The 16,261-nt window shown below is 44.7% G+C and overlaps 1 protein-coding gene across 1 annotated transcript in view; it reads left to right on the top strand.

Moving 5' to 3' along the window:
- Positions 1-15,306, top strand: part of CDON (cell adhesion associated, oncogene regulated) — a 33,893-nt gene extending 18,587 nt beyond the window's left edge. Inside the window, exons 13-19 of the mRNA XM_010283863.1 lie at positions 796-901; positions 4,178-4,300; positions 5,780-6,007; positions 6,999-7,273; positions 9,585-9,664; positions 14,198-14,454; positions 15,140-15,306. Coding sequence (XP_010282165.1) covers positions 796-901; positions 4,178-4,300; positions 5,780-6,007; positions 6,999-7,273; positions 9,585-9,664; positions 14,198-14,454; positions 15,140-15,306 — 1,236 coding nt within the window. The remainder of the gene's footprint in view (positions 1-795; positions 902-4,177; positions 4,301-5,779; positions 6,008-6,998; positions 7,274-9,584; positions 9,665-14,197; positions 14,455-15,139) is intronic.
- The last annotated feature ends 955 nt before the right edge of the window (positions 15,307-16,261 follow it).

A 16,261-nucleotide genomic window follows, 5' to 3' on the forward strand; every position in this document is an offset into this window, starting at 1 on the left:
CAGGCTGTGATGGCTGGATGCAGGCGCTGCCTTTAAAACCCGCCGCCTTCCCTCGCATCCCGTAGAGGTTTCGTGTTAGAGGAACGTTTTCCTTTCCCCCCTTACCTCGTCTTTTGTAAACAAGTACTTCAAAGTCCTTATTGAAACCCGCAGAAATTCTTTGCTCTTGTTTTGAAATCTAACCCCCGGTATACTTTGGAGGATTTAACGTGTAGAGTTCCCAGTGTTAGTTTGCTCTGCTAGCTCAGCCTGAAGAGATGTTAAGGATAATAAACTTAAAATAACCTCTAGTTCCTCAGGAGGCTGCATAACTTAACGTAAAATATTCTTGAGGTGAATTTTAGAGTGACCTTAACTCTTTCTGAAGTAAAAGTGGTCTTAACTTTTCCATCTCCATGAATCACACAAATTTTCAGGCCATTCATGGTCAAACCCTGATTGACGGTTTGGAAAGCGATGCGGGAGGAAGGTGTCATCCCCAGCTCAGTCTCTTATCACGGGGCTACCCTCCTTTTTTCGACTGGTCCAAGGAGTTCAGTGGCAGCGAGCTCTCCTGCAGCCCTCTGGGAACCCCGGGCACTGTGCTCATCTTGGCTGTGTCTGCACATCCACAGCAATTGATAATCCTCTTTTGTGTTGCAGCTTCTGTGCCAACCTCCCCCTACACCTTGCTTGCACAACCTTATGAAAAAAATACATATTTCAAGGTGATAAGATACTCCGTGATGATGCCTCAGCAGGACTTAAAGTTTTTTTTTTTTTCCTCTAACACAGTCTTTTAAAATTCTCTTTTAGTATATTACATCAAGCAACAACAACACGCCCATCCAAGGATTTTATATCTATTATCGGCCTACGGACAGCGACAATGATAGCGACTACAAGAGGGATATCGTGGAAGGTCCGGTGCAGTATACACATGCTTAATAGCACTACTCGATGGGGAAAAACATCATGTAGCCATGTTGGCTGTGTTTATATGAAATCTAAACTGCTTTTCCCAAACTAAGTCTTTACAATATATTTCACAGAAGTAGCGATCTCAACTACATAATGTCAAGTTCTGCCCACACATGAACTTGCTTCTTCCTTCTGAAGCCTCTTTTACAGGGAAACTTGAGAACCAAATACTGGTTTTAAGTTTGTCTTGTTATACTGCTGCAAATCCTTAACGTAGATCTATTTAAGCTGGTTTAGCTTAAAGTAGTTGAGTAAAGAGAAGGCAGCGTAAATGAGATTTAACCCAGGGTAAGCGCATCTGTGTTACAGACTGTACTAATAACTAGCTGGCTTTTAAGATGATTTACCCCAGCGCGGATTTGCTAAGCTAGGCAATACCTTGTGTGTAATTGCCATTCTGTCCTTTTACCTTGCTTAATTGCTTATCCTGCTATAAGTTATATAGGGTAAGTTACTTTTAGCCTCAAGTGCTGTAGTGTGCTGCAAACGCAGGTATGGTTGTGCTTCATTTTGCCTTTTAATCAGGTTGTATTTTTTTCCCGGTGCATATTAGATCATCATTTTCCTGGAAGAAGTTATTAGATAATGTCTGTATTAGTCCAGAAGTGGAAAACCCTTTTAAAAATATTTTACTTAATGTCCTTATTGCTTGGGCTGGGTAATCGTAGTGATCTCATTCTGTCCCAATGACGTTAATTATTTTTTCCCCTCATTTATTTCAGTTACAAGAGGAATGGGCCTTTATTTTGAAAATTTTCCCTTCTAGACAATACTCCACATAGTACTTTGATGCGTGACATAAGCTTTTGCACACTATAAAGCTATTAAAGCTCCAGAGTTTCGGCTCAGAGGATTGCTTTAAAGAAGCTTTTGCAGTCTGCACCTTCATCTGCAAATGTGTTTTAGCCTGTGCGAGACAGAACTTGGTGTGTTTATAAATCCTATACACTAAGCAGTTAGTTGTTTAAGTGGGCTCCACTGTGCTGTGAAATTAGCTCGCTTCTGATTTTTTTCTGAGAGTGTGTGTGTGTATTGAACTCTTTGTGGCAGTCTGAAACCATTAGCAGCTGCTCTGCTCTGCCAAAGCCTGGAACAGAAACTCATTTGGTGGAAATATTTAAACTTAAACTTTTCTGTACTGTGCTCCCCTAAATTAGCTTTTCAGGGGGGAAAAGAAAGAGAGCTATTTTCAATTAAAGTGTGATTGGATGTGAAATATGTGGAGAAGCATGTGACTTCAGGTATTTTTGCCATAAATCACTTGTTCTTCACTTTTTCCCCCTCTGTTACCTTGGAATTAATCTGTCTGTTTTTTGACAGGGAATTTTATCTTGAAATGACTGCATGAGTTGTGGAAAAAGTGTTGTGATGCCTGTATTAGCTAAGTAGTTGCCGTAGGCTTTCCTTACTGTTTCCTGTTAAGTCTTGCCTTTTGAGACATTCAAAACTCTGCAGAAAACTTTTTTTTTTTTTTCCTTACAAATGCCGCTACGGGCAAAATCAGATTTTATTTAAAGAAAAAAAAAACCAAGCAAAAAGCTTCACTCGGATGGCTCCTCTGTATCTTTCAGCAGCTTTAAGCAAAAGCAAAGCAAAATCATCCCTGTCCTGCATTGATGGTCTGCATCTCTCTCTTTCGAGGGTCCTGGAGATTGAATTTTAAATGTAAATGCAGTCTGATGTCAGTTGTTTAAATGTTTTTCCTCGCTAATGGTGCACGAAGAGGACAGTTAAAGTGCCTGTACTGATTCCAGTTCCACTAATGGTTTCAAGCGGAAACCTAAAACCTGGTGTAGTAATTACCGAAAGGAATGCTTGGGGGTGGGGGCGACGGGAAAACCAAGTATGAATCTTGGGAAAACGTGCGATTTGGGGGAAGGACGGTTCCAGCTTCAGCCAGGGCTTGTCTGCCCTCACTTGGGACGTCCGGCATGCAAGGGATGGAGCTCGGGCCGTGCGGTGCACGCCCTCCCGAAACCCCCGAACCGAGGTGGGGTCCTCCTGGGTACCCCCTGCTCTTTTTCAGCTGGGCAGGGGTCTCCGCACCTGGGCTTGGGTCCCGGAGAAGTTCGAACAGAGTCGTGGTGTCAGCCCCCGCCAGCCAAGCAGGCTTTATTTTTTTTTATTAATGCTTCAATCAGGAGGTGGTATGACAGTTTCTTAGAAACAGTGGAAACAGTTCAAGGTGGTATTTTCCAAGAGGGATTAAGAGCACTCAAACAGTTAATTAAACTCCCCTCCCCCCCAAAAAAAAGAAAAAAAAAAGGGGGGGGGGGGGAAAAAAAAAAAAGGGCTCGCTGTTTATTAAAATTTGTCACAAGCCCGTGAAAGTAAAAACTGAGAGTGATTTATATTGAAGTGCTCGGTACTTCAGGAGGGTGTCTAAATGAAATGCTGGCCAGCAGCCAGAGATGACAAAACCGTCCTATTAGAGAAGATTGCTTGGCTTGGGATCCGTCTCTGCAGGGGCAGGCAGCGCGAGAGACAGCCTCGCTGTCTAATTTTGTTTCCTAGTATATTTAATAAAATGCACGTTCAATTATTTGCGGTTTCGGCTAAGTTGAGCAACCCAGATGTATCCTTCCTGCGAAAAACGGGTGGCTTCAGTCGGTACCCCGCATCTCCAGGGATCCTGCGGGATTGCAAATTGGGAGAGGGTCTTCTCACAGTGAAGTTTTTCCCCCGTCCCAAGTTAATCTGTTTTCTGTGCCCTTTTTAACTTGTTATTTGCTCTGCGTATTGTAAGTAGCTTCACTGTATGCCGCTAGCGAAGGAAAGCTTTTCCTATAAAAAATAGTTTGTAAAATGCTGTGGAACATTTTGGGGTAGAAGAGAGCAGTTTGATACTTAATATACAGAGAAATGCTGTTGATTTTAAATGTAGAGATGCTGGAAACTTGGATTTCTATTTTTTGAGTTTAGCAATTTCTGTTTTTTTATAGAGAAAGATGCTTTTTTAAAAATCAGTTGAAAATACTGAAAAAAGCACACTTTTATTCGTCAAAAGGTTCTTCTAATAATCTATTTCGCGAGACAGTGCAAGTCTTGTGATTTCAGATAAGCCCATAAACTGTTAATGAAGCCTTTCGTGCTCACAGGAAAAGCTGCAATCCCCCTGCGTTTTACAGAGACGGACGCTTGCCACATCCTTGTACCTAATTCTGGCTCACGCGAGTAAATGAAATGCAGTTGATTTGGTTTTTTTCTCCCCCCATAGGTACGAAGCAATGGCATTTGATAAATCACCTGCAGCCAGAAACGTCTTACGACATTAAAATGCAGTGCTATAACGAAGGTGGTGAAAGCGAGTACAGCAACGTGATGATCTGCGAAACCAAAGGTGAGCGCCGAAAGAGCGCGTCTGCCCGCCCGCGAGACCGTGCGAAGGCGGCGTTTTGCGGCACCAAATATCCCCTGTTGAATTTTTTCGCAGTACAAAAGTCAGCTGCGATGAAGGCCGTAATTTTCTGGAGTGTTTTGAAGGATTGTTTTGTCTTCCGAAGCTGGGATTGTTTTGAACATATGGAAACTGATCTGTTGCACTCCCGAGAAAGGCTCTTAGCAAAGCTCTGCAGATTTGCGCAGCCTAAGAGATAGTATTGTTGTTCTGGGTTGGGTTGGTTTTTTTCTGCTGTGCTGATAGCCTCTCCTTAGGAGACAGCCACGCTCTTGAAGATGACAGAATTGATTTGTACGTCTGTTTTATGTCTTCGGGGCTCTGTGACACGTTGTATAAGTGCAGACCACAGCAATTGATGGTTATGTTGGCTGCCTCCATCACTAATCCTGCATGCCTCTGGCACAAAGTTTGTACTGTTCTCTGGAAGTGTCAGATATGGCAGTCACATTTATTTTGTGAAAAATTCCTGTCCTCTTTAATCTCTAAAACCAAGTAAGGCTGTAAAGGGAAAATGCAGACAGTAAACTTCAAATGCAGTGCTATGAAAAAATGTTTTTAAAAAAAGAAAAAAAAAAAAAAGCCCTCTAGGAGCGGAAGCATCAAAATTTAGCTAAGTTAGTAGCGAAGCCTTTGAAAGAAGGGCTAGGAGCTGCAGAGTTTCAGGCTGCACACGCAGTTGGCCTTCCTTCTGTAAGGAATGTAACCTTCTTCCTTAATTTTAAAATTGGCAAAATGTAATCTGTTGTTCGTACTGACTTTTCCTTAAAATGCATCTCCTCCAGGCTTGCGGGCGTTGATCAGCTTATCTAACACATCTGCACGGAGGTGCCTGTGTCTCTCTGACCAGCTTCACTCCTAAGCCAGGCACCTCTGTTGGGTTTTTAGTGTCAAATTAAATGAATCTGAGCTGTGGTGTGCTGAAAACTAATGTAAATTCCTGGGTTAAACTAGCATCTCGTTTTCAGGGGTTTTCTGTTCAGCTCTTAGTATCTTAAATAGTATGGTTTTGAAAACGGGGTTAGCAGGGTTCGCATCAGATAAAAGTAGGTCGTCTGGCAGTGGTTAGGCGATAGAAATGCATGTTGTGGTTTTTCCTGACCTCAGAAGTGGAAAGATTTACGCGCTCTCAAGTTGGGAGTTAGTGCAGTTCTAGCCGTGCGTATGTCGGCTTGCTCATTAAAGTTTTGAGTGACCTCAATGAGAGGGTTAGCAAGCTGGATAATAACCATTTTCCAAGGCAAATAGTTATTACCCAATAGTAGTTGGCCTTCTCGTTATAGGTTTTAATATTGACTTGGAAGCTTTCTCCTTGAGGATTCTAACTCGGCAGTAATTATTTTCATTTCATAATGAACAAAACCCCACATTTGGAAACTGCATTTAGTGAGCGTACCTGTACTTGTCTCTTCTTTCATCCAGTGAAACGCACGCCCGGAGCATCCGAATATCCAGTGAAGGACCTGAGTACGCCACCGAATCCCCCCGACCGGGTTGGGGGAAGCGGAGCTGGGCCCTCAAACGGCCCCGTTCGGAGCAGTGACATGCTGTACTTGATTGTGGGCTGCGTCCTTGGAGTGATGGTCCTTATTCTCATCGTTTTCATTGCCATGTGCCTGTGGAAGAACCGTCAGCAAAATGCCATGCAGAGTGAGTTATTTTTGGTTTCCTTTCATGATGCAAGTATTATCAGAGTAAAATTAGTAACGTTCACATTACCTTTTTTTTTGAATGGGAAGCGGTTTCCTGTTATATGCCAACTGGCGTTTATTTAGAGACTTACACTTTCTAGGTGTGACTTAGGTGAAGATTTGTTGGGATGATCATCATCATTGATGTGAAACATATTTCACTTGAAGCACCTGCACGGGTTTCTGCTGATTGCAGTGGCAGAACTTGTGTGTAATCATAAGTACTTGTTAAAATCTGGAGGCTTAAACCCTGGATCTCTCCCTCTCTTGTGTATATCTGGAAAGAAGAAGAACTTGCAGCATTTGGAGGACAAGTCCCTTGTTACCTCTCAGTCCCTTCACAGTAAAATGGAGTTCAATGTCCAAGTCTCTTAGAGAGGTATTAATAGCAAAACCTGTCTGTTTGCAAGTAGGAAACTTGAGCAGACGTGCTGGAGTTTAAGCACGCTTTGCAAGGTGCTCTGTACCCACCAAACGATTCTGTGCTAGCAGAGTCTCCTCACTAGCCTTTTCTGTTCGTAATGCAGAAATCACCCTTGCTCTTTCCACAGCCTGTGGTTATTTTTAAATGTCCTTACTCTCTGACAAAGAGAAGTGAAACAAAACTTCTTGCAAGATAAGATAGTGTCCTCAACTGCAGCCCAGAGATATTTTCTGGAAGTAGTTCATAGCAGATAGCAGAGGGTCTATTGATTATGCACATGGCCCATTTTTAGGATGTTCTTCGTAGCAACTGACGTCAGCTGCGTCCTTTCAGACTAACATTCCCGGTCTGCTCTCCAGGATGTGGCTGTTTTCCATTTCTGCATTTGTATACTGAGCACTTAGATATTACAGTTAATTTAGAAAAGCTGTAGAAAGAGAAAATAAGTTTCTTTTGTTTCTTAGAGACGCTCGTTTAACTTCTCATTTGGCAATAAATATGCTTTTGGTAACAATGTCTCTTGCAGAATATGATCCTCCTGGCTATCTCTGTCAAGGGGCGGACATCAACGGGCAAATGATTGAGTACACAACCCTACCTGGCACAAGCCGAGTCAACGGCAACATCCACGGAAACTTCATAAGCAACGGTGGCCTCAGCAACGGCTGTCCGCACGTCCATCATAAAGTTGCTAATGGAGTTAATGGAATCATGAATGGAGGAGCTGGACTGTACCCAGGGCACACCAACTCCCTGTCCAGGACACACATGGACTATGAACATCCCCACCATCTTGTGAACGTAAGCTCTTATACTGGGTGGAAGGCTCAGCCTAGACCTTGGGATTTATTCAGAGGTTGTAGAAGCAGACTCAGTTCGGGTGGGGGAAATACTCATCCATTGATAACAGCCAGTTCCACTAAATTACTTATCCCAGAGGAAGCAACTGGGCTGATATTTCTGATACAAACATCATGGTTTTCATTTGAGAATATCAGATGACAGCAAGAATTCCACTTACTCTGGGAAATCTGCCTCTACCCTCCTCCTAACAGCATGTAAGCTCTGAGAATGCTTCAGTACTGGGCTGAGATACTTTACTTGTACATATGGTATTTCTCAATCTTCAAGTTAAATAGATTTAATTATAGCTGCTTATTCTGCAGCTTTATGGATCACCCGTTTTTCCCCCACCTGTTTCAGATCTGTAACTCTAAGCAATGCTATTAATTATGGCAAAGCACGAATGTAGCAGGAGGTTCCATAAAATAAAATGCCCCATACATCTTGAAATGCAGCACGTAATAATGCTGTCTTTTTTTTTTTCAGTCCCTTGTTTGTGACTGTTGAGACAGGCTCACTTTTTGTTTTGAAATTTAAAATAAAATTAAAAACTAATTTAAGTCTGTGATCCAGCCTTTGTACGCTGTGGAAAAATACTTCATTTGCTGAAATGTGTCCCATTTCCAAGAGAGAATAATGATTTCATTATTGTCTATGGAAACAGATGGCTTGCATTCAGACTTACTAAACTTACTCAAAACTGTGAACATTACCCAGGAAAACTGAAAGAAAAAGTTCAAAAGTCTGAATAACCCATGCTGTTTCTGGAGGCAAAAAATGGGGCTATTGTTTGTGTTAGTAATTGAACGCAAGCACTTCATTTTATTGAACAACAAATTAGCACTTGCACAGTAGTTGCCACTTCAGTTAACTCCAGCTTTGAGTCCAGACCAGTTGGTTCTTCACCTCATTCTGGTTTTGGTCTCCTCGTGTAGCAAGAAGTGCCATTTTTTTGGTTGCTTTCAAGAGCAACCAAGGCCCAAACTGTGTTTGTTGAACCTGTGCAAACTCCCAGTAGGTGAAACTCTCCAACTGTACAAGGAAGAGAAGATTTTGCAGTGCTCAAAAGCTCACCCATGAGAAAGCGTGGGGCTTGCATTGATGTTTTGTCCCTCTTTTTTTTTCCTTTTTTTTTTTTTTTTTGGAAGAAGGCAACACGCACGCGGTAGCACAGGCCTCGGTGCTTGGAGCTCCTCTGTGCCACGAGATGGGACACGCCATGCCGCTGTCCCGTTGCAAAGAGTTGGGTTGAGTTTCTCTTTTCCCCCCTCCATGGTGTAGAAAGCTTGAGTCACGCAACCTCTTCCCACGTAGAAGGACCCGGACTGGCACGCGGGTGAGGCAGCACAGAGAAACAGGATGTTCTCATCCTCGTTAGGGCTCTCTTTATTGTTTCATTGATTGGGCTAAATGAGGACGAGAGAAACTGGCCGGGATGGCAATCAAGACTAATTAGGCATTTCCTCAGTGCTCCCTATTGGACTGAGTGGCCTCAAAAAAGTACGGATAAGCCCTGTTTTCGCAGAAATAGGGATTGTTAGAAGTTACCTACCACTTGAGATCTCAAAAATCGGGCTCCGCAGTGCCATTTTCAAGCAGCTCCCGCATCAGCGTCCGCCTAGTCTTTAACAATGAGGTATGTGTTAATCTGGGCATTTTTACTGGCTTGTAATGGCCCCTTCAGCCAAAACTAACAGCACAAAATCCCTCTCACCCAGAGTCATTGCTGGCTAAGGAATTACCCCATCTGTAAAAATATTAAATGTTTCAAAAATCAGTGTAGCGAAGTAAACTGATCTAATCGGAGTAATTGCAGGAAAGTGGGATGGGTTTATGTTGTGACATCAGCCCTGCAAGTTTAATACTCTGTCTCCCCAAACGGGCACAGTTTGCTAATGAACAGCAATTTGCTTTCATGCTTGTCGTCAGTGTTAAAAATAAACATATTTACAGTGTGTTTATTAAATTAAACCTGAGCGTATTAAGCTGAAAACAGACCAGGGAAATTACCACATACTTGTCTAAGCTGCAGTTATTTACTTTTCTCTGACACACATGCTGGCAAAAACCCTCCACTTGACTTTGTATAATAGCTCAGTGTTGCCGTGCCGCGTTACGGGGCACGGATCTGGAGATTGATAAGGTGATTAGAGTTTGAAAACAAAGTGAAAGGGCTTGGGGTGCTAGCTTGAGCTGAACCACCTTCTCGGTGACTGTCTCTCGTTCAAACAGCGATTGATTTGTATTATTTGAATCCTTCCTGCTGCAGGGCGGTGGGATGTACACGGCAGTGCCGCAGGCTGACCCCTCGGAGTGCATCAATTGCCGAAATTGTCGGAACAACAACAGGTGATGTAGAACTCGCACGAAGGCAGGACCGTCACGAACAAAAGCCCTCGCTCTGTGTGCTGTGTTAGCTGGGGCAAACGAAAGCAGAGAGCTGTAGTCCTGGCTGAGGGGACGGACGAGCTCGATGTCAGTGTATGACTCGAGGAGAGCAGTTGGTGATTATCTGTGGGGTGGAATAAAACAAGTTATTAACCCCCTAGAGCTCATTTTACTCAACATACTCATCTGATGCTCTCTAGGAAGGGGGGCAGGTTGGGCACTGGATTTTTTTTTTTTTTTTTAAACCTTATTTCCTGTGTTTTCTTCAGTTTTGAGATAACAAAATCATTCCATATGGAGTTTGTCAAATAGGATTTAATTGGTCTTCTGTATTTTACATTTCCTGCCATTCTCTTAAGAATACCAACAAACCGGCGTCACAGCTTTGCTGTCACAACGCTGCTCTTTGTAAAACGTGGGATTTGAGGTTCTTCAGGCCTTCAGGAGCAGTTTGACCAGCCATTGTCAGTGTGGGATACTTTTTTTTGCGTGAGGGAAAGGGTTCTTGCATGAAATAGCGGAAAATGTGTCTTCTACATTGTAGCTGGGAGTCTAGGTTTTCATTAGGTTTTTCACTTTTGGAAGTTTTAAGGAATACCCTTCCAGGCTTGTGACTAAATTTCTAGTTTTAATGACTGAAAGTCAGACATGCTGGATGGCTCTGACTGGTAAATTCTGGATTTTTTCAATCATACTTTGAAGTTCCTGTCTTACTAAAATTGTCAGCTGCCTTTAGGTGTACATCTGGAAGAGTCGAGTTGAAATTAAGCTATTGTTGAAGGCAGAAAACCTGTTCGCTTTATTTTCATGGTTTTGCTTTTGGAAATATAATTTATAACAGCCTTTAAATTCTTCCTCCTTCCATAAACATAGGCGTGAGAGTGTGATGGAGGTGGGCTGCTACTTGCAGGTAGAGCTGGGCACGCTTTGTCCAGCCCAGTGTCACGGATGGTCCCTGGGGAAAGCTACCGTGTCCTTACGGGCCAGTTGTCTGTTTTCAAGGCAGGCTGTGTAACAGCGGTCATCAAGATGTGTACGACTGGCCGTAATCTGGAACGTGCTGTATGTGTTAGGCGACGATTAAGAGCTCGCTTTCCAGTTTTAAGCATATTTAAATTTTTAATTGCGCTTTTTTTTATTAAGAAAGCAGGGAGAATGGCTTCCGTCCTCTGCAACTGTACTGTTGCTCCCAGATGGGTCATCAGCAGGGTCTGAACTTTGGATTTTGACATCCCTGTTCTATATTTGACTGCTTTGATAGAGAAACAAGTTGTCCTTTACAGCTGCCTTAACCCAGAGGGGACCATTAACCTCCGTTTGGCAGGAGAGCTGCACAGCCGGGACCGCTCCGTTCCCTTCCTGGTGCTGGGGGAATGGGAGGAGGACATGGGAGAGGGGAACGGGGAGGACCAGAAACGTGCCTGAGTATTACACCAGGGGCCGGGGAGCTGGATGTACGGCCGGGGCGAGGAGGAGGAGGAGGAGGAGAGAGACCTGGTGGGTTAGCACGGTCAAGTTGGTAGGTTTTGGCGAGTGGGAACTGGGGGCTGGAGTCTTTCCCCCATCTTTGTTCAGCGTCGTAGCTACTTTACTCAGGCAGTGGCTGTCCCCTCCGTCCGGTCTCCCCTTTGCACAGAGGAGACCTGTGCAAATTACCTCACCCTGTGTACTAAAACCAGGCAATTCCCGCTGCGAAACACCCGCGTGGTAACGGGAAGGTGACCGGGGAGCGTTTCAGGGGCACGTGGCCTTGCTCCTGCCTCCCACCCCGGCGCTGCCAGTTGCTAAAGGAGCCTATTTCCAGCGGCTGCCTGGAGTTGCTGCTGGTTTTGGTTGAATTTAGCGGTCGTTTGAATTGTGACCACGTGCAAATGGATCCTAAAGGTTTAGCGTATTTAATAGCTGGCTACCACGGCTGTTTTCAGCCATAGCCATCTCGGAGCAGGTTTTATTATTACGGTGGTGAAATCCCTCGGTCTTCTGTTCAAATTAGCGCTTTATGCTCTCGTAACTGCTGGTGGAAGCTTGCCAGAGGTAGGAGTTGCTGAAACGTGGATACCCCGCGTGGCTATTGTGGACGAAGCCGGTAAGACGAGCGTGGTTTACGCTTGTTACGTCAGGACTGGGAACTGATCTTTTTTTTCTTCTCCGGTGCTTTTTGCACTAAAACTTTCTGGATACCTGATGGTTGCGGAGGAACGTATATTCTTGCAGGTGTCTCTTCTTTGCAAATGCGCCTTATTCTGATCAGAAGTCTGAAATACACATTTCAAATAAACCAGTATCAGTCTGTTTTTCCAGCTCTTTAAATCTAAATTATTCTGGTGTGGGCTTCTAAGTCTGATTGTAGTTTGGTCGGATTTTAGCACCGAGAATTGATAGAAAATGTGTTTTTTTGCAGCAGGGCTTTTACATCACTATTCACACACGCTGCTCTGGATATACTAATGGCTAGTTTCCATCAAAATGTGGTTTTCTTAGCCTTAAAAAGCTGAACTGCTGTCTTGAAACATCATTCAAGCCTGTACAGGAACACAAAGAACTACACCAACCTCTGTGTCTCTAAAAAGAAGGCCCCATAAACATGCAAACCGAACATTTTAAAAGAATTTTTTTTTTAAATAATAAGTGAGCGGAGGCAAAACCTCTGCGGAAAGAAATGCAAACTAATAAATGGATTTGTTTGAAGACCAGATGTGTTTCATGTGGATTCTTCAGTGGCTTCTGTGGTATTTTGGTACTTGGAATAATGATTTGGGAGGCAGTTGTGGGAGCGGAAGGACAAAATAGGAGAGCGAAGGTTGGTGCTACTCCGTCCTCGCCGCCTTCAGGAGGGGAGTGGGCTCCGGGGGCGATCCTGCAGCCGCTGGAGGGATCCCCCCCCGTCCTGTGTTTTGGCTTTGCGAGTCAGACATCTGCTGGAGGGGAAACTTGCTCCAGTTCCTCCTCTAGAAAGTTTATTTGTGTTAATTGTGCATGTTTTGTAGCTCTTTCAGTTCTGGCAATATCGATCCTGGTTTTCAGGTGAAAGTATAAACTGAGGCTCCAGGTGAGTTTGTAGGACAAGTCCCTCGAGCGTGATGTTTTCATGCGTTTAATGGGATAAAAGTGGTTTCTGGGACTTGTGCAGGACCTTCCTGTGATTGCCAAGCTTAATGTCTCCTGGTTTTAAATCCGTCTGAGTTCAGTACTTCTGTGCTGAGGGCTCAGCTGCTGTCAAAGTAGGCTCCGATACGCTGTCACTGATGGTGTCAAGGTCTGTCTTCCTCCCTCTTCCAGCAGCATAGCGATCAGCTCTGCTCGGTTTTGGGCCAGAATCTCTCGAAAGAAGCGTGCTGTGCTACCAGATAGGCTAGCACCTGAACAGCCATATCCCAGCTATCAGCTTTTATATTTCAAAACGCCAGCGCTTAGGGAGCATCCCGGTAATTACCCGCTACCTACAGCAAGATGCATTAGGCTTGTCACCGTGCACAGAACAGGCGAAGGAGATACTTAAATTTGGCAGCAAAAAAAAAAAAAAGTAATGCTCCAAGTTGGGTCCATATCAGCATATAAAAAAACTGGAAGCCAGTTGTAGCCTTCGCTGGCTCACGGTGGCTTTGAACACTCTCCATCTTTATTTCGATGCTTTTCTTTTATCTGCGGATCCACCTCTGTTCTGCGCTGCGAAACACGGAGCGTTTTGGGGGGTAGTTTCCCAAAGTTTATGGCAGCTGTATAAGTGAACCTTTTACTCCTGCGGTAATTATGGTTTTGTATAAAACCACGCTGAAGTGTGATTTTGGGGGGGGGGCTTTCTTACATAGGAATTGCTTATATAAATGTTCGCTGAGGCCACGTCGTTCACGGGGCTCCAAACGCTGTAGGCATTTTCTGTGCTTGCTGCAGTGGTATGCGTGTCTCTTAGGGTCCAGCTCCTTTTTGTTTAAAGGTAAATAGCTTGGCTGTAACCACTGATTTAGCAGTTTAACTTCCATTTCACGGCCTTACGCACACGTTCTAGGGCCACAATCTGAGTTATGGTTTATATTTCTAATAGATTTCTAATATTTCTAATATTGCATCTATTTTTCTGATTTGTGTTCACTCTGATAACGCTTAGTATTTTTTTTTTTTCCAAGGTACTTAAGTTTGCTGTTTGGGTTTCAAACTTGAGCTCTTTTTCTTGGCAGTGAAAACCTGTTTTAGGGGGCTGCCTTGATGGAGAAATGGACTTGCAAGGCAGGTCATCGGGTCACAATTGATGGGGGAAGTAACCGAGTGCATGTTTTGAATGTTTTCGGCTGTCTGTTGGGATTAAAAAATGCTCCATCCTTTTCTTAATGTCAGGATTGATCCAAAAATATACGTAAAACTTACTTGGCAAGCGGTCTGACTGTTCTTACAGTGAGTGACACGTGGTAAAGTACTTAAAAATTGCAGTTTCTCAAGATAAGTGGTGGCAAGAAGCAGCTCCGAGTAACCCCGCTTTGGCTTATGTCCTGTCTGCAGGTGTTTCACCAAAACCAACGGCACTTTCAGCAGCAGCGCGCTACCCGTCGTGCCCATCGTAGCACCTTACCAGCAGGACAGTTTGGAAATGAAACCTCTGAATCACCACGTCATGGTGGCCATGTGCTTGGCCTCCACCGTCCCCGAGTGCAGCAGCCGGCTGCAGGAGGACGGCAAGGAGAAAGCGGAGCAGCCCCCCGCCCAGCATCCCTGCTGTCGAGAAGGCATGAGCCGGCTCTCCGTGGATTACGTGGACGGTAAGGCATTCCGGAGAGCGGAGCAGCCGACTTTGAAGCTGGGAATATTCTGTATGACAGCTGTAGGGTGTGTAATTTAGTGCGGAGAAGCTAGCAATTAAGCCCACAAAAGACCTGGCTTTTTGAGAAAGGTTAAGTGTTCCACCTTTCCCAACGTGGAAGATGGGAGCAGCGATGCTCGGGTGGCTGCGGCTGTCGTGCCCTTCGTGACTGATGCCTCTAAACGGAGCTCATCGAGCAGGCACGCTCCGGATAATGAGGCTGTGAATGATTTATGCTGCCTCGCCGCTGCCTGCACCTACAGCATACCCGTGGTCTCCTGAAACCGCCGAAATGCTACCTAATGGAGTTTTCCCCTAATGAGCAGGCATCCGTGACGGCCTGGAGCCATCCCGTAGGCATGAAGGGACACCGAAATGTAGGTGGGAGCTGGGCTGACCTCATCGGCGTGACCTGTTTGATACTGGTGCCGTCGGCGTGCTTGGATAGAGCCGGTGCTCTGAGCTGTTGCCTAATGCTTTCTGCCTGGAACGGCGGGAATGAGCCTGAGCTCAAAGAGCATCAGCCACTGGGATTAATCTGGATTTTTGGGGCTTGTGTGTCCATTGAGCTGAAAGAAGAGATGATCTACTTAAAATAAAAAAAAAAAAAGAGCTAACCGACCCTCCCTGCTCTTGCTTTGCAGGTGACAACTGCGTGCACTCGGAAACATCGAACCACATTCTGAGCTGGAGTCCCCTTATTCTGCAGCCTGTTTCGAAGGACAGTAAGGAAAAACCAGGATGGAGTTCATCCGGAGTCACCTTAAACGGTTCTGGGGACCTTCGGCAGCTCCAGCTGCAGGAAACCTGAGCAAGTGACCGTTGTCCCCACTTAACGCCAGTAACTGCACAGCAAGTCGCTGAAAGGGAGTGATGGAGGGATGTTAATTATAACAGAGAGAGTCACTATTTATTTTTTTGTAGTAGTGTCATATGAATGTATCTTGTTTTTAAAAATGGTTGCCTTTTTATATTATTTATGCCTTGAAATCCCTTTTTTGTTGGTTTTTTCCCCCCCCCCCACGCACCGCGAAACTAGCCTGGTTATGTGTATAAAAAAGAATTGTAATAATATAAAGAACAACGATGGGAAATACGGAGTGTGTTTTCCGTGGCATGTTACCGGCACGCGAAGCGCTTCCGAGGAGCTTGATGCAGGGATTTATTAGCGAAGCGGGTCTGGTGCTTACGACCGGTCGCTGCTGCCTCCCTGGCAGCTCGGCGTCGCGGTACTCGAACCCTCCTTTCCGTGAACGCCTCCCGTCCTCTTTCGGTTTCTCTGGGAAGAACCCGGTGGATAAATAAGAAAATAAATAAGAAAAATGAACCTCAGCTGAGTCCGTCCAGCGTGGCTTGAGAAGCAGAGCCGTTTGTGTGACTGTTTGTGCTTTTAGGTGTCTGACGACCTTTATGTTTGCAGAAGTGTGGATGAAAACCCAGCTTGTCTCACGTTCCGACTTGCAGAAGACAAAATCCAGTTCAGCTGCACTTCTTTAACTCCTTGGTTTGAGGGTTGAGGTTGAATAGCCTCTGAAATGAAAAAAGCCGTGTCGAAGCGGCTCCCACCCGCCCTGTGCCTGCCCCTCGGGTACAGCATGATGTAGATGTTGCAACATTAACTGCAGGGTTTGGGTTGTTTTTTTTTTTCCCCTTTCCAAATTTAATCAGAGTAAATAAACCGGTGCTCGTGAAGTACTCCCTCCCCCCAAAAAATCAAGAGCACATAACCCCAGAAATGAGGCACATAAATTACGATTACGGCCGCC

Source organism: Phaethon lepturus, unplaced genomic scaffold, assembly GCF_000687285.1.
Source record: "Phaethon lepturus isolate BGI_N335 unplaced genomic scaffold, ASM68728v1 scaffold18580, whole genome shotgun sequence".
Taxonomy (NCBI): domain Eukaryota; kingdom Metazoa; phylum Chordata; class Aves; order Phaethontiformes; family Phaethontidae; genus Phaethon; species Phaethon lepturus.